Source organism: Mus caroli, unplaced genomic scaffold, assembly GCF_978045245.1.
Source record: "Mus caroli unplaced genomic scaffold, Mus_caroli_1 scaffold_5, whole genome shotgun sequence".
Taxonomy (NCBI): Eukaryota; Metazoa; Chordata; class Mammalia; order Rodentia; family Muridae; genus Mus; species Mus caroli.
The window spans coordinates 155,341,273-155,365,035 of NW_028227260.1; the positions used below are offsets into that span (position 1 = coordinate 155,341,273).

At 39.4% G+C, this 23,763-nt stretch overlaps 1 protein-coding gene across 2 annotated transcripts in view; it reads left to right on the forward strand.

Moving 5' to 3' along the window:
- The window catches only part of Gab3 (GRB2 associated binding protein 3), a 150,246-nt gene that overhangs the window by 77,217 nt on the left and 49,266 nt on the right, over window positions 1–23,763 (forward strand). For both annotated transcript variants that reach the window (XM_085837806.1, XM_085837807.1), the window contains exon 2: window positions 17,363–17,666. In XM_085837806.1, coding sequence (XP_085693932.1) covers window positions 17,363–17,666 — 304 coding nt within the window. The remainder of the gene's footprint in view (window positions 1–17,362; window positions 17,667–23,763) is intronic.

Below are 23,763 nucleotides of genomic sequence, written 5' to 3' on the forward strand. Positions count from 1 at the left end.
AATTTGATACCCAGAAAGCATTAAATATAATCCAGCGCTTTAGTCTTAGAAGGTAGTATTTAATAACACTTTAAATGAAGAGTGTGAGTTCTGTGATATAGCCATGAAAGGTTCTTACAGAGAAGCCTCTAGTAGTTTATGAGAACCCAGAGGAACGTGGTGGGTAAGAGAGGAGAAAGATCATTCTGAGGATTTTGTAAGGTAGCTGCCTACGCATACCTGTGACGCTGTAAACCACACTAACGAGAACACATTTCCTAGACTGGAATAAATAAGTTGTGGAATAAAAACAAAAAAAGAAATCCTTTTTATCAATTATTGTAAGAAGATCAACATAATAATTGTAAAACACACATTTAACAGTTTACAGATGTATTTGAAAGGACTTTACACAGAAAATAACATCTAGCCTTATTAGGCATCAGATAAATACAAAATTAAACAAGATACTCCTGTTTGGCCTGCTATGTGGTGGACAAAAGTTAAAAAGATGTTTCTGAGAAAGATAGAAAAATGAAATTAATATAGGATTTTTATTATATGTTTGTATGAATAATCTCTGTGGTCTCATTAAAAAGAATAAAAAGTATCTAAAATCAAGAAAGACCATTAATTTGTGAGAAGAAACCCTAAACTAGTTATACATCTCATGTTCCTTTAGAGATGGCACAAATTTGACAAGAGTTTTCCGAAGGACTTCAGTGAAAAAAAGTCTAACCCGGAGAGGTGTTAACTATATCATGGATAATAGTTTTTTTTTTTTTTAATTTTATAGAAGTGAGACAAGGAGGGACAGAGTTTGAGTAAAAAGCTAGGACATGGAGAGAAGATGAGAATCAGAGACTGTCTTGCAGTAAAGCAAGTCTTGAGATAACAAATTATAAATTAAACTGTTTATTAGTAGCTGTGCCTATAGATAAGTTGTTTAAGCTCCTTGCACTTTAGTCTCTACAGTTTATGGCATAAAAAGAATATATATTTCATGTGGGGGTTCACAGAGAATATCAAATTATGTAATCACTTATCTAAAGCATCAGATGCAATTCTGGGTTCTGGGGCATATGTGTTTTCAACTATAAGTATATGTTTTGAGGAGTCTTTGTTACTCCAGAATTTGTTGTTGTTACTTTGATTATGATAATTCTTTTAGAGGGCAGAAAATTACATTTCTTTTTCATTTTTTATTCTAATAGTATATATATATATATGTATATATATATGTATATATATATACATATATTTATAGTATATTAACCATTTGTCACTATACAGTTGAACGACAGTAAGGGCCTATATGTTATGTGGACATCATTGTTTATGTTAACACTTTGGTGTGAGAATACTTTCTTCTCCTGAGTTTCACCCCCAGTACCCACATGGAAAAAGCCAGATATGTTGGTGCACACTCACAATCTTAGCTCTCGGAGGTGGATAAAGTGGAAGACAGATAGATCCCTCGTGTTTGCTAGTCAGCCAGCCTAGCTGAATTTGTGAGCTCCAAGTTTAATGAAAGACCCTGTCTCAAAAAATAAGGTGGAGGGCAATTGAGAAAGATTTCCAGTGTCAACCCCTTACAGAATACATATACCACAAAAGAAATAATATTCTTATACTATCTTACCTTTGAAAGTACATTTGTTTAGAGGATCTTCCCCTCTCCCATACTCTCATAAGAGTCAGTTTTGTTATCACAGATTCTGTATTAACCATCTTTGAATCTATTCAAACTTGATTATTTCTTTTGTGTTTTCATTGCACTGCAGACCCAATCATAGTATTTATCAGAGTTTTAAAGTCAGGTTGTTCCTGAGTTGGCTTTAGTTTATTATTCCAACCCATTTTGCATCTTGATGCTGGTACACAATATATGGTGACTGGTGACACAAGTTTGAAACCTCTGGGACTCTATGTAGCAGCTCTTATGGACTGCTAAGACTACCATCTAAGGAATAATGAGAAACAATGCATAAAGAAGGTCAAATACATGTCATGTGGTGTGGCTGTGCTTGAACACAGCCCCCTGGTGCACTTTATCTCTGCTGAACATATAGTCTTAAGATTCTTCCTCCAAAGTCCCACATCACTGCAGAGATACAAGATTTCCCTTGCCTTTGTTGACAAATCATGGAAGTAGATCCTGGGAGCCAGGTCATCTCTAGCACAATCACAGGAAGTTATCCCATGCCTGGGACAAGCCCCAAATCTATCTGTAATGGAGCAGAAGTTTACAGACCATCAGGCTGAAGGGTCACCAGCAGTCCCTGGACTACTGGAACTCAGCCAGGACAGAGAGGAACAATGCAATCTGATCCTGGAAATTCCCAACTCTCTGCCCTTGGGTCCCCTTTGGCAAGGAAATAGAGTACATCTTAGCAGAAAATGGAGAATTAGCCAGAATTCTGTCCTCTTTTTCTCTCAACAATTTTTTTTTCACCTTGTGCAACTTATAAATATACCTAAGTTTCTTGAGTACATTCAAGGTACCACTGAAAAGAAAATGGGAGCTCATTTTAGAGAAGCTGGTCTTTGGAAGTAACTGAAAACTTCCAAGCTGTTGGCAAGTGTTTTCTTTCACTTCGTGTTCTGGGATCATATCCAAGATTCTTGGAGGCCTTACAAATTGCAGTCAGAAATTGAGTATTTAGGTTCCTAAACAATAACCAGCATTTACTAAGTACATATCATTAGAAGCACAAAAATTAGAGAAATGGAATAGGGAAAACTTATTCAAATCAGAGGAACATGAATGAGAAAGGACCTAAAAAGGAAATTAAGAGTCAGTAAATCAGACAAGAGCAAATCTTACTCTTCTTTTCCTTCTTTACACTGTGTCTTCTTGAGTCCAAAGGAAAAGTTTTTAGGTGAAGTGAAAGAAATATTTGGAGTATAGAAGTAAATTTTGGAAAACAGCTTTGATAGTTCTATAGAACAGAATTTGCTGAAAGTGCTCTAACACATGACTTTGAGGATGTCTTGCTATGTCACTACATTTGTTTCAAGTACTTGCCAGTAAACTTCAGGGTAGAATAAGAACAACTAGACTGAAAACATTTATGGTACATCGTTAAGCTATCTTGAAAGCTCATCAACTAACTTAAAGGATGTACCATCTTCTTACTATACCTCTGTCTTTCCCCTTGTTTTTTTTTAATAGATATTTTTTTCATTTACATTTCTTCATTTTCTTCATTTCCTCTCCAAAAATCTCCTATATCCTCCCCCTCCCCCTTCTCCCTGCTCCCTTGTTTTAATGCATTTTTAAATTTATATTTCCCTGTGTGTGTGTGTGTGTGTGTGTGTGTGTGTGTGTGTGTGTGCGCCTGTGGTGTGCATACATGTGTGCATTTGTATGGGCACACATGTATGCTAGTGCATGTGTGTGGAGGCCAGACTATTTCATTTCCCTTGTGGCACACATCCAGCTGTTGCCCAAGTCCTATTAATTATGTTACCTATTAGTCTTCCTTCATTTGGCCACAGCCACCTCTTTAACTTCTTTCTCTTTCACTTTAAATCTCCTGGCAGTTATGAACTTGGCTCACTGGACTGCTATCAGCACTGCAGTTGTACACATCCTAAGGCTTAGCCCATGATAGTCATGTAATAAGTACCTTTTTAGTACAATATTGAGCAAATTTCCATTTAAAGTAATGGTTGATGCTTTTGGATTGAAGTCCAACACTTGTATCTTACGTTTATTATTTTAAATTTTATTTATTTTTTACTTGTTTCACCTTTTAGGGTTCTTCTATAACATAGAGTGTATATTTTAAAATCATTTTGGGTTGTGTGTCTTTTTAAGATTCATTATTTTAAAATCATTAGATTCACAGAAAGTTATAAAAAGGAACATACAGGAGGCCAATGTAACCTTTTCCCAGTTCTCTTTGTATCAGCATCTCTCACAACAAGCAAAAAACATTTTTAACAATTAAAATCTACTGTAGGTGACTCTCTTTATGTGTACACTCATCACCATGTAGATTCATTTAGCTACCTCTGAGGCCTATATACAGAATTGTGCCACTGCAACGATCCTTCATACTGTCCTTGTGTATCTGCACCCATTTCAGCCTATTATTTGATGAGCAGTGATGCATTGAGAATGTCTTATATGACAAGTCTATTAAAAACACCTGATGTACTTTAGAAAACAAGATAGGAAACATACCTGCTGTGATAGAGCATATACTCTTTGTCAGCATAGGTTAAGTTTCCAAAAAGCAATAGATGCCAGTTGGTGTTCATTGACTAAATCTTGAATTCTGGGATTTTGCTTGTAATTCAGATGTTCCCAAGCTAGTTACATTTTTTTTTTTTTTTTTGGTTTTTTGAGTCAGGGTTTCCCTGTACAGCCCTGGCTGTCCTGGAACTCACTTTGTAGATCAGGCTGGCCTCGAACTCAGAAATCTGCCTGTCTCTGCCTCCCGAGTGCTGGGATTAAAGGCTTGCGCCACCACGCCCGGCTTTTTTTTTTTTTTTTAAAGATTTATTTATTTATTTATTATATGTAAGTACATTGTAGCTGACCTCAGACACACTAGAAGAGGGCAGCAGATCTCATTATGGGTGGTTGTGAGCTACCATGTGGTTGCTGAGATTTGAACTCAGGACCTTCGGAAGAGCAGTCAGCACTCTTAACCATTGAGCCATCTCGCCAGCGCTAGTTACATTTCTAATTAACTTTTCTTCGTATGTAGTAGTGAGAAAAATTGGGCTAGATCAAATGCTATTTGGAGATAGGTTCATATGTACAGTTTTTCTCTTCATTTTTCTTTAATCTGACTCATCTCCTAAAGGTGTCTTATAGGGCCACTAGAAAAGCTACACAAGGACAGTATGAAGGATTGTTGCAGTGGCACAGAGGGATATCAGTGCCTGTAAAAAATCAGAATGTAAGCAAAAAAATCCTTGGGCAGGACATGGTGTATCAAATCTATGAGTCAAGAAAGGAAGAGGCCCACAATTTTTTTTATTAAGGCCAGTTAAGTAAGAAAAACAAAAACAAAACTGTTATTGCTGAAATGATGAAACTGAAAGATCAAAACCTAGAGTTTGAAATTAAGATAGCTGTGGATTTTGCCCTCTCAGTCTGATTTGGAATGCCTGGTTGTGGAGGCAGGTTACTGACCCATCCTGTGCACATGTGAAGGAAATGATTTCATAGCTTAGCAATTTCACCACTGCAGAGGGGCAGGGGGCCAATTCCATTGAAACAAAGGGACAGTAATCACTCTTGCCAGAAAAGCAGTTTAAATCAGAGGCATCTCTTTACAGCCTCAGATACTTTCAGGATGTTTCCCAGTACATCAGTGTCTTTTGACAATTGATACAATCCAGACAGGCCACTTCATTTTATTAGATGGTCCATTCTTTCGTCTCAGCTCCAAACTTTTTCTCTGTAACTCTTTCCATGGGTGTTTTGTTCCCAATTCTAAGAAGGGGCACAGTGTCCACACTTTGGTCTTCGTTCTTCTTGAGTTTCATGCCTTTAACAAATTGTATCTTATAACTTGGGTATCCTAAGTTTTTGGGCTAATATCCACATTTCAGTGAGTACATATTGTGTGAGTTCCTTTGTGATTGTGTTGCCTCACTCAGGATGATGACCTCCAGGTCTATCCATTTGCCTAGGAATTTCATAAATTCATTCCTTTTAATAGCTGAGTAGTACTCCATTGTGTAAATGTACCACATTTTCTGTATCCATTCCTCTGTTGAGGGGCATCTGGGTTCTTTCCAGCTTCTGGCTATTATAAATAAGGCTTCTATGAACATAGTGGAGCATGTGTCCTTCTTGCTGGTTGGAACATCTTCTGGATATATGCCCAGGAGAGGTATTGCTGAATCCTCTGGTAGTATTATGTCCAATTTTCTGAGGAACCGCCAAACTGATTTCCAGAGTGGTTGTAAAAGCTTGCAATCCCACCAACAATGAAGGAGTTTTCCTCTTTCTCCACATCCTCGCCAGCATCTGCTGTCACCTGAATTTTTGATCCTAGCCATTCTGACTGGTTTGAGGTGGAATCTCAGGGTTGTTTTGAGTTGCATTTCCCTGATGATTAAGGATGTTGAACATTTTTTTCAGGTGCTTCTCAGCCATTCGGTATTCCACAGGTGAGAATTCTTTGTTCAGTTCTGAGCCCCATTTTTTAATGGGGTTATTTGATTTTCTGGAGTCCACCTTCTTGAGTTCTTTATATATATTGGATGTTAGTCCCCTATCTGATTTAGGATAGGTAAAGATCCTTTCCCAATCTGTTAGTGGTCTTTTTGTCTTATTCACGGTGTCTTTTGCCTTGCAGAAGCTTTGTAACTTTATGAGGTCCCATTTATCGATTCTAGATCTTACAGCAAAAGTCTTTGCTGTTCTATTCAGGAATTTTTCCCCTGTACCCATATCTTCGAGGCTTTTTCCTACTTTCTCCTCTATAAGTTTCAGTGTCTCTGGTTTTATGTGGAGTTCCTTAATCCACTTAGATTTGACCTTAGTACAAGGAGATAGGAATGGATCAATTCCCATTCTTCTACATGATAACCGCCAGTTGTGCCAGCACCATTTGTTGAAAATGCTGTATTTTTTGCCACTGGATGGTTTTAGCTCCCTTGTCAAAGATCAAGTGACCATAGGTGTGTGGGTTCATCTCAGGGTCTTCAATTCTCTTCCATTGGTCTACTTGTATGTGGTTATACCAGTACCATGCAGTTTTTATCAAAATTGCTCTGTAGTATAGCTTTAGGTCAGGCATGGTGATTCCACCAGAGGTTCTTTTATCCTAGAGAAGAGTTTGTGCTATCCTAGGTTTTTTGTTATTCCAGATGAATTTGCAGATTGCACTTTCTAATTTCTTGAAGAAATGAGTTGGAATTTTGATGGGGATTGCATTGAATCTGTAGATTGCTTTTGGCAAGATAGCCATTTTTACAATGTTGATCCTGCCAATCAATGAGCATGGGAGATCTTTCCATCTTCTGAGATCTTCTTTAATTTCTTTCTTCAGAGCCTTGAAGTTCTTGTCATACAGATCTTTCACTTTCTTAGAGTCACGACAAGGTATTTTATATTGTTTGTGACTATTGAGAAGGGTGCTGTTTCCCTAGTTTCCTTCTCTGCCTGTTTATCCTTTGTGTACAGAAAGGCCATTGACTTGCTTGAGTTAATTTTATATCCAGCTACTTCACCGAAGCTATTTATCAGGCTTAGGAGTTCTCTGGTGGAATTTTTAGGGTCACTTATACATACTATCATATCATCTGCAAGGAGTGATATTTTGACTTCTTCTTTTCCAATTTTTATCCCCTTGATTTCCTTTTGTTGTCTAATTGCTCTCGCTAAGACTTCAAGTACAATGTTGAATAGGTAGGGAGAGAGTGGACAGCCTTGTCTAGTCCCTGATTTTAGTGGGATATCTTCCAGCTTCTCACCATTTACTTGGTGTTGGCTACTGTTTTGCTGTAGATTGCTTTTATCATGGTTATGTATGGGACTTGAATTCTTGATCTTTCCAAGACTTTTATCATGAATGTGTGTTGGATTTTGTCAAAGGCTTTCTCAGCATCTAACGAGATGATCATGTGGTTTTGTCTTTGAGTTTGTTTATATACTGGATTATGTTGATGGATTTCCATATATTGAACCATCCTTACATCCCTGGGATGAAACCTACTTGGTCAGGATGGATGATTATTTTGATGTGTTCTTGGATTTGGTTAGCGAGAACTTTATTGGGGATTTTTGCATTGATATTCATAAGGGAAATTGGTCTGAAGTTCTCTATCTTTGTTGGGTCTTTTTGTGGTTTAGGTATCAGAGTAATTGTGGTTTCATAGAATGAGTTGGGTAGAGTACCTTCTGTTTCTATTTTGTGGAATAGTTTGTGAAGAACTGGGATTAGATCTTCTTTGAAGGTCTGATAGAACTCTGCACTAAACCCATCTTGTCCTGGGCTTTTTTTGGTTGGGAGACTATTAATGACTTTTTTTATTTCTTTAGGGGATATGGGACTGTTTAGATCCTTAATATGATCCTGATTTAACTTTGATACCTGGTATCTGTCTAGAAACTTGTCCATTTCGTCCAGGTTCTCCAGTTTTGTTGAGTATAGGCTTTTGTAGAAGGATCTGATGGTGTTTTGGATTTCTTCAGGATCTGTTGTTATGTCTCCCTTTTCATTTCTGATTTTGTTAATTAGAATACTTTCCCTGTGCCCTCTAGTAAGTCTGGCTAAGGGTTTATGTATTTTGTTGTTTTTCCCAAAGAACCAGCCCCTCGATTGGTTGATTCATTGAATAGTTCTCCTTGTTTCCACTTCGTTGACTTCACCCCTGAGTTTGATTATTTCCTGTCGTCTACTCCTCTTGGGTGAATTTTCTTCCTTTTGTTCTAGAGCTTTTAGGTGTGTTGTCAAGCTGCTAATGTGTGCTCTCTCTCTAGTTTCTTTTTGGAGGCACTCAGAGCTATGAGTTTTGCTCTTAGAAACGCTTTCATTGTGTGCCATAAGTTTGGGTATGTTGTGGCTTCATTTTCATTAAACTCCAAAAAGTCTTTAATTTCTTTCTTTATTCCATCCTTGACCAAGGTATCACTGAGAACAGTGTTGTTTAGTTTCCACGTGTGTGTTGGCTTTCTATTATTTATTTTGTTATTGAAGATCAGTCTTAGTCCATGGTGATCTGATAGGTTGCATGGGACAATTTCAATATTTTTTGTATATGTTGAGGCTTGTTTTGTGACCAATTATGTGGTCAATTTTGGAGAAGGTATCATGGGGTGCTGAGAAGAAGGTATATCCTTTTGTTTTAGGATAAAATGTTCTGTAGATATCTGTTAAGTCCATTTGTTTCATCACTTCTGTTAGTTTCACTGTGTCCCTGTTTAATTTCTGTTTCCATGATCTTTCCATTGATAAAAGTGGTGTGTTGAAGTCTCCCACTATTATTGTGTGAGGTGCAATGTGTGCTTTGAGCTTTACTAAAGTTTCTTTAATGAATGTGGCTGCCCTTGTATTTGAGCATAGATATTCAGAATTGAGAGTTCCTCTTGAAGCATTTTACCTTTGATGAGTATGAAGTGCCACTCCTTGTCTTTTTTGATTATTTTGGGTTGGAAGTCGATTTTGTTAGATATTAGAATGGCTACTCCAGCTTGTTTCTTCATACCATTTGCTTGGAAAATTGTTTTCCAGCCTTTCATTCTGAGGTAGTGTCTATCTTTTTCTCTGAGATGAGTTTCCTGTAAGCAGCAAAATGTTGGGTCTTGTTTGTGTAGCCAGTTTGTTAGTCTATGTCTTTTTATTGGGGAGTTGAGTCCACTGATATTAAGAGATATTAAGGAAAAGTAATTGTTGCTTCCTGTTATTTTTGTTGTTAAAGTTGGCATTCTGTTCTTGTGGCTGTCTTCTTTTAGGTTTGTTGAGGGATCACCATCTTGTTTTTTCTAGGGCGTTCTTCTCGTCCTCATATTGTTTTTTTTCTGTTATTATCCTTTGAAGGGCTGGATTCGTGGAGAGATAATGGGTGAATTTGGTTTTGTCGTGGAATACTTTGGTTTCTCCATCTATGGTAGTTGAGAGTTTGGCTGGGTATAGTAACCTGGGCTGGAATTTGTGTTCTCTTAGTGTCTGTATAACATCTGTCCAGGCTCTTCTGACTTTCATAGTCTCTGGTGAAAAATCTGGTGTAATTCTGATAGGCTTGCCTTTATATGTTACTTGACCTTTTTTCCTTACTGCTTTTAGTATTCTATCTTTATTTAGTGCATTTGTTGTTCTGATTATTATGTGTCGGGAGGAATTTCTTTTCTGGTCCAGTCTATTTGGAGTTCTGTAGGCTTCTTGTATGTTCATGGGCATCTCTTTCTTTAGATTTGGGAAGTTTTCTTCAATAATTTTGTTGAAGATGTTTGCTGGTCCTTTTAGTTGAAAATCTTCATTCTCATCTACTCCTATTATCCATAGGTTTGGTCTTCTCATTGTGTCCTGGATTTCCTGGATGTTTTGAGTTAGGATCTTTTTGCATTTTCCATTTTCTTTGATTGTTGTGCTGATGTTCTCTACGGAATCTTCTGCACCTGAGATTCTCTCTTCCATCTCTTGTATTCTGTTATAGATGCTCGCATCTATGGTTCCAGATTTCTTTCCTAGGGTTTCTATCTCCAGTGTTGCCTCAATTTGGGTTTTCTTTATTGTGTCTACTTCCCTTTTTAGGTCTTGGATGGTTTTATTCAATTCCATCACCTGTTTGGTTGTGTTTTCCTGCAATTCTTTAAGGGATTTTTGTGTTTCCTCTTTAATGTCTTCTACTTTTTTACAGTGTTCTCCTGTATTTCTTTAAGTGAGTTATTTAAGTCCTTCTTGATGTCCTCTACTATCATCATGAGATATGGTTTTAAATCCAGGTCTAGCTTTTCAGGTGTGTTGGTGTGCCCTGGACTGGGCGAAGTGGGAGTGCTAGATTCTGATGATGGTGAGTGGTCCTAGTTTCTGTTAGTAAGATTCTTACGTTTACCTTTCGCCATGTGGTATTCTCAGGAGTTAGTTGTTATAGTTGTCTCTGTTTAGAGATTGTTCTTCTGGTGATTCTGTTAGCCTCTATCAGCAGACCTGGGAGACAGGCTCTCTCCTCTGAGTTTCAGTGGTCAGAGCACTCTCTGTAGGCAAGATCTCCTCTTACAGGGAAGGTGCACAGATATCTTGTGTTTGGACCTCCTCCTGGCCGAAGATGAAGGCCCAAAACAGGATCTTTCCCAGAAGCTGTGTTGCTTTGGCGGGTCACAGAAGCTGTCAGCTTGTGTGTTGCACACTCTCACCTATGCAGACTATGTTCGGTGGAGTCCTGGAACCAAGATGGCTACCACCAATCTAGAGGCAAAAGCCTCTCGGGCCGGTTGGACTCCTGTCCTCTGGCCAGGAAGGTGTCCGGATGTCTGGGGCCCGAAAAGGATGCTGCCTCAGTAGTTCTGTGGCTCCCGCCTGTCCCAGAAGCTGTCAGCTTTTGTGGTGCACACTCTCACCTATGCAGACTAAGTTCAGCAGAGTCCTGGAACCAAGATGGCTCTCGCCGATCCTGAGGCAAAGGGCTCCCGGGCCGGGTGGACACCTGTCTTCTGGCATGGAGGGTAGCCGGATGTCTGGGGCCCAAAAAGGGTGCTGCCTCATAGGCTCTGTGGCTCCTGCCTGTCCCAGAAGCTGTCAGTTTCTGTGGTGCACACTCTCACCTGTGCAGACTAAGTTCCTAAGTTCGGCGGAGTCCTGGAACCAAGAAAGCTTTTGCAGATCCTGAGGCCAAGGGCTCCTGGGCTGTGCGGAGATCTGTCCTCTGACCGGGAGGGTGGCCGGATGTCTTGAGCCCGAAAAGGCCGCTGCCTCAGAGGCTCTGTGGCTCCCGCCTATCCCAGAAGCTATCAGCTTCTGTGGTGCACATTCTCACCTGTGCAGGCTAAGTTCAGCGAAGTCCCGCAACCAAGATGGCTCTCGCCGATTCTGAGGCAAAGGGCTCTTGGGCCCGGTAGACACCTGTCCTCTGGCCTGGAGGGTGGCCGGATCACCTGAAGTCTTAAGATCCCGTGGTTGGTGTTGTGAGTAGCTGGTGGGTGTCAGCTGATTCTGCGCCCTAGCTACTCCTGTGCTGGTTGGACCGAAAGGGGCTTGTGCCCCTACTCAGGCCGGGTTTTCTGCTTCCCTAACTAATGCAGTCTCAGGTCCCACGCGATTGGTTTGGAGCAGACGCTGTGTTCCACTAACCAGAAGTCTTAAGATCCCAAGTCGGGTGTCATGGGTAGCTGGCGGGTGTCAGCCGACTCTGTGCCCTAGCTACCCCGGTGCTGTTCGGACTGGAAGGGGCTGGGTTGAAAGTATTATGGGTGGTTTGGTGTTCCTATCACTCTACTGGGGTTTCTGCCTGGCTATAAGAGATAGCCTTTTCAGGTTCAATATCCCCAATGTAATGAGTCACAGCTAAGATCACCTCATTGATTCTTGGGCACCTCCCTTATCCTAGGTCTCTGTATCATCCTGGAGATGCCCTCCTACTTCCATCACTTGCGGATTTTCATTCATTTTCATAACCATCTAATCATCTCTCTTGTCCTTCTCCACACTTGATCCTGAACTCCCCATTCCTCTCTCCATCACCCTCCCTCCCAGTCCCCTCTCTCCATCTGTGTCTTATGACTATTTTATTCCTTAAATGGAATTATTTGTTGTTGTGATATTGAATGATAAACATTGCATTTTAAAATTTTTATTCATTTAAAATATTTATTTATTTTTACTTATGTATATTGTGTAGGGGGTTGTGTTCCTGAGTGCAGGTGCCCTTGGAAGCCAGAAGAGGACTTTCTGGAGATTCTCTGGAGCTAGGGTTATAAGAAGTAACAGATGTGGGTAATGGGAACTGAATCTGGTCTTCTGCTAGATCAGCATGTACTCTTTTTTTTTAAATTAGGTATTTTCTTCATTTACGTTTCCAATGTTATCCCAAAAGTCCCCCATACCCTCCCCCCCCCAATTCTCCTACCACCCACTCCCACTTCTTGGCCCTGGCATTCCCTTGTACTGAGGCATATAAAGTTTGCAAGACGAAGGGGCCTCTCTTTCCAATGATGGCCGACTAGGCCATCTTCTGATACATATGCAGCTAGAGACATGAGCTCTGGGGGGTACTGGTTAGTTCATATTGTTCTACCTATAGGGTTGCAGACCCCTTTAGCTCCTTGGGTACTTTCTCTAGCTCCTCCACATTGGGGGCCCTCTGATCCATCCAATAGCTGACTGTGAGCATCCACTTCTGTGTTTGCTAGGCCATGGCATAGCCTCACAAGAGACAGCTATATCAGGGTCCTTTCAGCAAAATCTTGCTAGTGTATACCATGGTGTCAGCGTTTGGAGGGTGATTATAGGATGGATCCCCGGGTATGGCAGTCTCTAGATGGTCCATCCTTTCATCTCAGCTCCAAACTTTGTCTCTGTAACTCCTTCCATGGGTGTTTTGTTCCCAATTCTAAGAAGGGGCAAAGTGTCCACACTTTGGTCTTCATTCTTCTTGAGTTTCATGTGTTTTGCAAATTGTATCTTATACCTTGGGTATCCTAAGTTTCTGGGCTAATATCCACTTGTCAGTGAGTACATATCACATGAGTTCTTTTTTGATTGGGTTACCTCACTCAGGATAATAGGAGTAGATGAGAATGAAGATTTTCACCTTAAAGGGCCAACATGTACTCTTAAACAGTGAATCATCTTTCCAGTAACAGAGGTTCTTTTTCTTTTAAATAAAGGAAACAGGTTCTTTTCCTTCTTTTTTTATTTTTTTAAGGTGATTTATTTATTTTATGCATGTGAGAACTCTGTCACTTTCTTCAGACACACAAGAAGATTGCATCAGATTACATTACAGATGGTTTTGAGCCACCATGTGGTTGCTGGGAATTGAATTCAGGACCTCTGGAAGAGCAGTCAGTGCTCTTAATCACTGAGCTATCTCTCCAGCCCCCCTAGAGATTCTTTATAAATTGATGTGATGTGCATGCCTTTAGTCCCTGCACTCAGGAGGCAGAGGCAGACATAGCTGTGAATTTGAGACCAGCCTGGTCTACAGAGTGAATTTCAGGACAACCAGGGCTGTACAGAGAAACTGTATCTCAAACAAAGACAAAACAAACAAACAAACAAAAACACTGAAACAACAAAAAACCAACCAACCAAAACCAAATCTAATCAAAAGTGTGACTTGGATTTTTTTTTTCTCACAGTCTGTTTTCACAGTTGCCATTTCATTTCGTCATTTCTTTCCCTGTACAGAAGATTTTTCTTCTGTGATACTCACTGAACCTTGGTCTTTGACCTACTTAGAAAGTAGCTCTTAGAACACATTGTTTTGGCTTTTGTACAATCATAGTTCTCAGATAGACATTTTAAAACAGAAGGAAATTCATGGTGGTAATCTTGTATGATTCAGCATCAAGACTGCTTTATATTCTTTTCAAGTATGTAAGTTTTTCGTTTTCAACCCTATTGAACTACTTGTTGACAGCTTCAAGTCTCTCTCTGAATTGCTTTCATCTCAGTGTAGTCACCACTCCTTCCTGGAGCCTTCCCAGACCTCTATATAACAGAGATCTTTCCCTTATGTGTTCCTCTAGCATCTTGGTTTTCTTTTATAATAACATTTGTCTCATTGACTACAATTATCTGGTTATCCATCTGCCCACTTCACCTGCTACACAAAAGACTGGGAGCAGCATGATGTGTGAGTTGCTCGATTTAACTTCTTCAGTATCTGCACAGTACCCAGCATATTAGTAGATTAATTGGTACTTTCTGAATGATTATAAGCTTGTCTGTGTCATCTCCCCTCTTTGTTAAAAGTATTAAATTTGATGTTAATACTTCTCTGCTCAATTTGATTTCCCCTTTTGGAACCATTCTTGTTTTAAAGAATTTTTAAAAAGTTCTTCTTTGTGTTTCCTCACCAAATTGACCTTTGGAAAGATTGGGTTGCTTCAGGCCTTCCACTGAAGCTTTCCTTAGCAGACATGCATAATATCATCCTTTTCTTTGTCCCTGTTGAATCCAAAGCTGAAGTTTCCTGCCTGCTACTTTCTGAACTCCAGAGCAAGGTGAATTCCTGTCCTTCTTAATGGCTAACTTCCATTCAGTGTCATGTTATTTTGTTTGTTTGTTTTGGTTGTTGTGATTGTTTTTTGAGACTAGATCTCACTTTGTAGCCCAGATGAACTAGGACTCAGTATCCAGCTGTGAACTCACGGAGTCCTACCTGCTTCTGCCTCTCAAGTTCTAGGCTTAAAGATTTTTATCACCATGCTTGGCAATGCTGTGTTTTTGCAACAGACATTTGAATCATTCATTTTTCTCTTCCTTCTAGATTATTCCCATAAACATACATGTATGCTGTTATTTCTTGTCTGACCCCCCCCACAATCATGGTGCCTTCTTCATCTTCTCAGAGTCAAATTTCTTCTCAGAGTTTTATATGTATGTAAAGGCAGAACCAGGGAGGGCTTTAGCTGTCCCAACTAAACTCAGTGACTATCCTCTTGCTTTGGTGTCCCTTGTCTTGTGGAGAGAGAGAGAGAGATATTCCAAATGATGGCTTCTTTTCCCCTCTTAGTTTCTTGGTCAGAGTAGGCTTAGAGATATGGATGCTAGAGAAATTACTCAGGGTTCAGAGTACTAGGTGATCTTTCAAAGGTCCTAAAATCAGTTCCTAGCAATCATATGGTAGCTCACAACCATCTATACCTGTAGTACCTTGGAAGCCAATAGTCTCTTCTGGTGTGCAGACAAAATAACCATACAATAAAACAAACAAACAAACAAAAAAATCTTTTTTAAAGGCTAGAGCTACAGAAGACTTCCTATTTTATGGTCACCATGCCTCCTGGCAAAACCACACATCCGGCTGTTACACATGCCATTGCATTTGAGAAAAACACCATAGAGGTATAAATCTTGCCACTTGCATTTGTTGTCACCCTGTTGTACTTTTCTGTGCTCATTCCCACTTAGTGCTAATGCTTCCAATCTCTGCAGCAGAAAGTAATTCTATGGTATCCATGTGGGCTAGTCCAGTTGCATGAGAGGATTAAGGGATACAGAAAAGTAAAAATATGGGGAACTGTGGCTGTAAATTACATTATTTGACTCCCCAAATCCTAGTAAAGCAGACTTGAAGATGAAATACTTCTCCTTTAGTACCAAATGTATTCTTAGAAAGTTTGGTATGGTTATGAATTATTAATACCAGCACTTGGGAAATGGAGGGAAGAGAAAATCAGGAAATATAGTCTTAGGGTTTCTTTTTTTTTTAAATTTTTATTAGATATTTTCTTCATTTACATTTCAAATGCTATCCCCTTTCCTAGTTTCCTCTCTGAAAGTCCCCTATACACTCCCCCCACCCTGCTCCCCAACCCACCCACTCCTGCTTCCTGGCCCTGGCATTCCCCTGTATTGGGGCATATAATCTTCACAAGACCAAGGGCCTCTCCTTCCAACTAGGCCACCCTCTGCTACATATGCAGCTAGACACACAAGCTCTTGTGGTACTGGTTAGTTTATATTGATATTCCTCTTATAAGGTTGCAGACCCCTTTAGCTCCTTGGTACTTTCTCTAGCTCCTCCAGTGGGGGCCATGTGTTCCATCCAATAGATGACTGTGAGCAACCACTTCTGTATTTGCCAGGCACTGGCATAGTCTTACAAGAGATAGCTATATCAGGGTCCTATCATCAAAATTTGTTGGCATATGCAATAGTGTCTGGGTTTGGTGGTTGTATATGGGATGGATCCCCAGGTGGGGCAGTCTCTGGAAGATCCTTCCTACTGTCTCAGCTCTGAACTTTGTCTCTGTACCTCCTTCCATGGGTATTTTGTTCCGCATTCTAAGGAGGAATGAAGGATCCACACTTTGGTCTTCCTTCTTCTTGAGTGTCATGTGTTTTGCAAATTGTATCTTGTGTATTCTAAGTCTTAGGGTTTCTATTGCTATGGTAAAATGCCATGACCAAAAAGCAAGTTGGGGAGGACATGACATTTTGTTCATACTTCCATATCACTGTTCATCATCAAAGGAAGTCAGGACAGTATCTCAAGCAGGGCAGGAGCCTGGAGACAGAAGCTGATGCAGAGGCCATGGAGGGGTGCTGCTTACTGACTCTTTCCCCATGGTTTGCTCAGCTTGCTTTCTTATAACTGAGTTATACCAGCCCAGGGGATGGAATTACCTGCAATAGGCTGGGCTCTCCCCCATCAATCACCAGTTAGGAAAATGCCCTATAGGCTTGTTTGCAGCCTGATCTTATAGAGGCATTTTCTCAATTAAGTATCTTTCCTCTCAGATGACTCTAGCTTGTGTCAAATTGACATGAACTATTCAACACATACACACATTTCGTTTACTTATTTTATTTAATGTGTGAATGTTTTTCCTGCATGTAAATTTATACACTATGTGCAGAACTCATGCCTTTGAATCAGAAGAGGCATCAGATCCCCAGAAACTGGAGTTACAGGTGGTTGTGAGCTGCCATGTAATTGCTGGAAACCGAACCCAGGTTATCTTCAAGAGCAGCAAATGCTATTAACTACTGAGCATTAATCCAGCCTCTAGCCCCTTAAATCAAGAATTTGAGGTAATCTTTGGCTACATAGGAAGTTTGAGCCTAGCTTAGCCTTTGTGAGTCCTTCCAGCTCTCTCTCTCTCTCTCTCTCTCTCTCTCTCTCTCTCTCTCTCTCTCTCTCTCTCTCAAAAAGTGTTACTTTAAAATGGCAGTTTTCCTTGGCAGAGCTTGAGAAAAATGAACAACTGGTCTAATAACTTTATATTAAATTTCCTCTGCAGGCTTGGCGCAAACGCTGGTTTGTCCTCAGGCGGGGCCGCATGAGTGGCAATCCTGATGTCTTAGAATACTACCGCAACAAGCACTCCAACAAGCCCATCCGTGTGATAGACCTCAGCGAATGCACTGTGTGGAAACATGCAGGCCCTGGTTTCATTAGGAAGGAATTTCAGAACAATTTTGTGTTTATTGTCAAGACCACTTCCCGTACATTCTACCTAGTAGCCAAAACTGAGGAAGAAATGCAGGTGTGGGTACACAGCATCAGTCAAGTTTGCAATTTCAGTCATATGGAAGATGGTGCAGGTAAGTGCAGGGTTGGAACTCCTGTGAGCAAAAGAATGGTCCATGATGGTTTGCTGGTACTGGAAAGCTACTGCAAATAAGTGATACAAGGTGCCTGCCTCTGTGCAGGTATTTTGGTAACCTAATATATATCACCAGAGCTACTCCTACTAAATTCTATACAACACTAGAAAGCACTGTCTTTTACTTGGTAGTAGGATCAAAGTCCAAATGTGGAAAGGGAAAATCTGCCTATACACATAATATTGGAGATCTCTGCTGATAAACAACCTGGAAGTTTGCTCTGGGTCACTTCTGGGCCTTGAGAGTACTTGAACTCAATTCATTCCTCCTCTTCTTTTTTCTCTTTTTTCCCCCTCATCTCCCTAATTCTACTCCTTCTCTTCCATCCCTTAGTTTTCACCCTGTCTCCACATACTTCCATTCCCATGTAACATACAGAATGGTTTTTAGCCTTGCATTATAATTCACTTCCCTTCATAGATTTTATGTTTTTGTTGGTATTAGTCAAGGTTCTATTAAGTAATGAGAGAGAGAGAGAGAGAGAGAGAGAGAGAGAGAGAGAGAGAGAGAGAGAGAGAGAGAGAGAGAGAGAGATTTTGTTAGAGGGGCTTACAAGTGTGATCCAGCTAGTCCAACAATGACTGTCTCATGATGAAAAGCCCAGCAATCAGATAGTTGTTCAATTTATGAGGATGTTGTCTCGGTTGGTATTCTGTATATATAGGAATCCTTAAATATGTTCTAATACCAGCAAAAAAAGCCTCAACAACAGGATAGATGAACTTGGCAGCCAGAGTGAGGACAAGCAGATAAAAAGCAAAAGTTCTTTCTTTTCTCATGCTTTTATGTGGGCTGCTACCAGAAGGTATGGCCAAGATTCAGGGTGTGCCATCTCACTTCAAATAATTCAATCATGAAAACCTTCACAGTCATGCCCAGTCACTTAGGTTATAGTTGATTTCAGATGTAGTCAGTTTGACAACTAAAATTGTCACCACAGAGCCCAATTATACCACATTCTGACAGAATAGGGGATTTTGAATCTGGTTTCTTTTAGCTTCTTTGTTTAGTAGAAAGAAATTGTATCCCTAATCTTGGCACATACTTCAACATTTAAATAACTCTTTTGCTCTTTTTACCATCTACCAAGTAAATATCCACATTATAACACAAGGTATCAGTGGAGAGTCAGGGTTACATCTCTAAGGCAAACATGCATGTGTGCTTCCATTTCTTTTCATGAGCCAGCAAAGCTTATTCATGTAGTAACATTGTTGAGCTTTGAAAGCACTCAAAGGAAATGAATAGCAAATGCTTTATCTTTGTTACAACAGATAGAACTTGCAAAGTAGCAGTATATCCATCATGCCTAGAGCCTGATGTCAAGCAAATCCAACAAACCTCCTTGATCATCTTTTCCAGTGGTACTTGTTGCTGACTCTTCACTACCCTAATTCTTACATTCAGCCAAACTTTTACACATATATTTTTCATACATCCTGTTATAATTCACTTCCTTTTTCATTTATCATCCAGCAGTTGTACACACACACACACACACACACACACACACACACACACACACACACACACCAGAGGTCCAAAAGGTACTAGAGTAAAGCCTCAGGAAGAAACCAAATTTCCCCACAACTCTTTTTATTCCCTCAGTTTTTAGGAGAATACAGACCAAGTCTTTTTTTTTTTTCATCTAAAATTCATGTTATAAAGGTTTTCTTGCAGTTTTCCACATGCACCACCCCCCTTTATTTACAAGGGATCGATTTCAAAATTCCAAGTAGATGCCTGAAACCTCAAATAATATCAAAGTCTATTTTTGATGGTATATCATTTTCTCTACATACAGACACACAAATTTAATGCTTTTCCATCTTACATAAGTATTTATCATATGCTATGACAGTCATCAGAAACTTTTGTAGTTTGAAGTGGGACAGCAAGATTAGTAGATATTTCTTTTTCTTTCACAATTTCATGAATAGAAGGCTCATTCTTTTTTTAAAATTGGATATTTTCTTTACATTTCAAATGTTATCCCCTTTCCTGCTTTCCCCTCTGCAAACTCCCTATTCCATCCCTCCTTACCCTGCGTCTATGAGGGTGCTCCCCACCCATCTACCCACTCCTGCCTCACCACCCTAGCAGAAGGCTCATTCTTATGCTAATCTTGCAACCTTAGTATAAGGTTTTTTCTTATTAAGTGAAAATATGTCACCTGTTTGTACTAACAGAAGCACTTCATGACTTTTATTTTACATAATCCAATTTCTGGGATTACTACTCTTACATATTGAGGCTATTATTAAGCAAAAAAAAAAGTTACTAAAAAAATTACTGTGCTGCCATGACAATTAACTTGATTAACAAAGACAGCTGTTAAATGACTGATGGGCATATATGTGGATATGCTGGACAAAGAAAAGATTAAAATCCCAGGCATAGTAGATGGCACAAAAGTTTATCAAACTATAAATAAGGCCTTACAATTTAAAACTTATGACTTCCAGGGATAGAGAGAAGGCTCAGTGGTGAAGAGTGCAAACTGCTCTGGCAGAGAACCTGATTTTGGTTTCCATCACCCACATTAGGCAACTCTTAACTTCCTGTAACTCCAGATCCAAGGAACCCAAAGCCCTTTTCTGATCTTCACAGTCACTGCATGTATATACCCACACTCATATAACTATGTATACACACACACACACACACACACACACACACACACACACACACAAAGAGAGAGAGAGAGAGAGAGAGAGAGAGAGAGAGAGAGAGAGAGAGAGAGAGAGAGGAGAAAGACACTAAAAATCTTTTAAAAAACATGCTACTTCCTTATTTCTGAAATTTGCCATTTCATATTTTTAGACCAAGGTTGATTTTAGGTAAAAAAAAAACCACAGAAAGGGAAAGTACAGCTACAGACCAGTGAACATTGTATCTTCCCTATGAATTTGTCTTATTCCATATTGGCTCTGTGGTAGATGTGCTATTGTCATCTCTATGTTATGGGGACACGTGAAGAAAACAGATGATAGCTAGAACCCAGACATGACCTCAGTAAGTTCAGGGTCACATTGACTTAGGAACCCAGCATTGAAAACTGTGGTCAGGATGTAATATCTGAAAGAAGAATTTTTTTTTTTTAAAAAAGACACACATACAATGAAAAAATAAAAAAAATAAATAAAAGCAAGCTTTTTATGATCTGGAGTTCTCATTAGTTCTTAATCCTCATTAAGTTTTGATCCCTGTTCTTAGACTTTGATCAGATTAGTTTTCCTGAGAAACAGAGAGTTACCTGGCCATCAAAACACACTGTTATTTTCTTTCTCCTTATATATAACAATTATCAACATCATTGTATTTATCTGTTGCTTATGTGACTCCTCTGGGATAGTGTAAACTCAAGTAAAGACAGGGTCTTTGTTTCAGCTACATCATCAGAGTTAGAAAGGTTCCACTCACATATATAGATGCACTAATAGAATTTCCACATAAAAATAAATATACACACAATTTATGCATATGCAATATGCTTTTTGATGCAATGCCAAAAAAAAAAACCCAAAGGGGAACAGATTTATTTTGACTGATTGTTTCAGTATATGATTGCTTGGCTCCTTTGTTTATAGGCCTATTGCTGTTAGCCTATTGTGAGGCAGATGGTCATAGCTGCAAGAATATGTGCTCATCACAGTTGCTCACTTCATAGTAGCCAGAAGCAAAGAGAATGAATGCCTATACTTGTGGGCTTCTTTGTTCTCTTTTTCTTTCATTCAAGGTCCTAGTTCATTGGATGATGTACACACTTCTCTTCCCTTAATCATCTGTGAAAATTCCTATCCTCACAGAACTGTGCTTGAATAACTTTAAAGTCATTTTCAGTTCAGCCAAGTTGATAAAATTAATCATCTTTGTCCATCTGATACCTTATTACATTCCCTTAAATTATACTTAAACTCCAAATAGAGACAGCAGCATGATTATAATTCTACTTAACATGCTATAACTATCCTGTACACAACTAAACATGCAAATTCTTTCCCCAAAGAATCAACAAATTCAGGGTTACTCAAAAATCCAAGCACAAAATCTTATCTGGAGACTAGAAGCAATCTCTTGTTTGTGAGACCCTATTAAAAAAATCAAACAATTTACATACTCCCAATATAAAATGGCACAGACTAAACATTCTAATTTCAAAATTCAGGGATGGAGTCATAGGAGGGGTGGGACCCAAGAAAAGCCAAGACCCAGCAGGACAAGTTTTAAATCCTATAATTTCATGTCCTTTAGTTGGAGCATAGAGCACCATAATGTGAGCTTCTCAGGGTTTGGAGAGCCACGCGCCTCCAGCCTTGTTAGCTACTACAGCTCATATGGTTTACTCCCTAGGTTAGCTCCACTTGCTCCCAGTGCCTTTCTTTAGAAGACATTCTGTGGTCAGGCAATGGTGGAGCACACCTTTAATCCCAGCACTCAGGAAGCAGAGGCAGGTAAATCTCTGTGAGTTTGAGGACAGCCTGGTCTACAAAGTGAGTTCCAGGACATCCAAAGGTAGACAAATAAATCTTATCTCAAGACAAAACAAAACAAAGCAAGTAAAGATGGTCCACATTCTTGACATTCTCCCTCCTATCTTTAGCTTCATTCACACAGCTTTATATAGTGCCCTCTCATGGACTCCTCCCAAATAATCTGATCCTGGCACACTTTGGTTGTTTCCTTTGCAATCTAGAAGGACATCTCCAAGATTCCAAGACTCTTAGATTCAGTATCCTTGTAAAACCAGCATCTTGTGAATGATGCTAGTGTCTACCATCAGTTCATGGTGGTAGCTACTCCTTCTTGAAACATGACTGCAACAACATCCAAATATCTGTGCTACTGAACTTGGGTAGCTTTGTGTAAGCAAGGCATCCTGTGATTAGGGTATCATGATATCACTCTCTTCTCAAAGAACAGTCTTTCAAATGGGTTTATACTTTATCCTTGTAATGGCTAGGGTCATGCTGACTCTCCATGTATCATCAACACAGCTTTCCTAATTTTTGATGCAAAGTGCTTCACGTTATTAGTATTGTTGTCATTGGTACACATTTTGAGATTTGGCCCAGAGCCTTGATTTTAGTAGGCATGCACCCCATCACTATGCTCATACCCAGTCCATTTAACTTCTTTTTAAAAAGATTTATTTATTTATTTATTTATTTATTTATTTATTCATTCATTCATTCATTCATTCATTCATTTATTTTTGCTGGAAATTGAACTCAGGACCTCTGGAAGAGCAGTCATGACCTCTTAACTGCTGAGCCATCTTTCCATTCCCATTTAACTTCTTTTTAATGGTACTAATCTTTTTAGAAATCATGACTTCTTTTTTGTTTGTTTTGTTTTTTGTTTTGTTTTTCAAGACAGAGTTTCTGTAACAGCCCTATCTATTCTGGAACTTGATCTGTAGACCCAGGCAGGCCTTAAACTCATAGATCTGCCTGATTTTGCCTCCCAAGTGCTGGGATTAAAGGTATGTGTTGTTGCTGCCACCACCACCCAGAAATCATGACTTCAAAACTTTCTCCTACCTCCAAATAATGCCACCAAATTATCAATTCCTTAGTAGATTTATCCATTCTTAGTGAGAGTTAACATGATCCACTCAATGATTCAATTCATTAGTCAGTGTCAAAGCCTTCCCCATATGATCCTTGCAGAGGGGGTACATCATATCCAAATCATAATATTTATATGCATGAATGCATATGTAAGTATATATAGACTTGTTATGCATAAATATGACGCCCACATATATCTATGTTTGTTGAGTAAATAAACAATACAAAGCTGCTGATGAGAACTGTTAAGCTATTGAACTGTAGTTTTTCAGCCAAGAATGCTTGGGGGGGTGTTGTTACTGTTGTTTTGTGTGTGTGTGTGTGTGTGTGTGTGTTGACTTTTAATTGATTCAACACTTAACCCTTGGAACATTGGTCTCCTTTCTCAGACACTGTTTATAGCTTAAGGAAGTGGTTACCTCCACTCATACAAACACCAGCTGTGATTTGCATCTCCTACT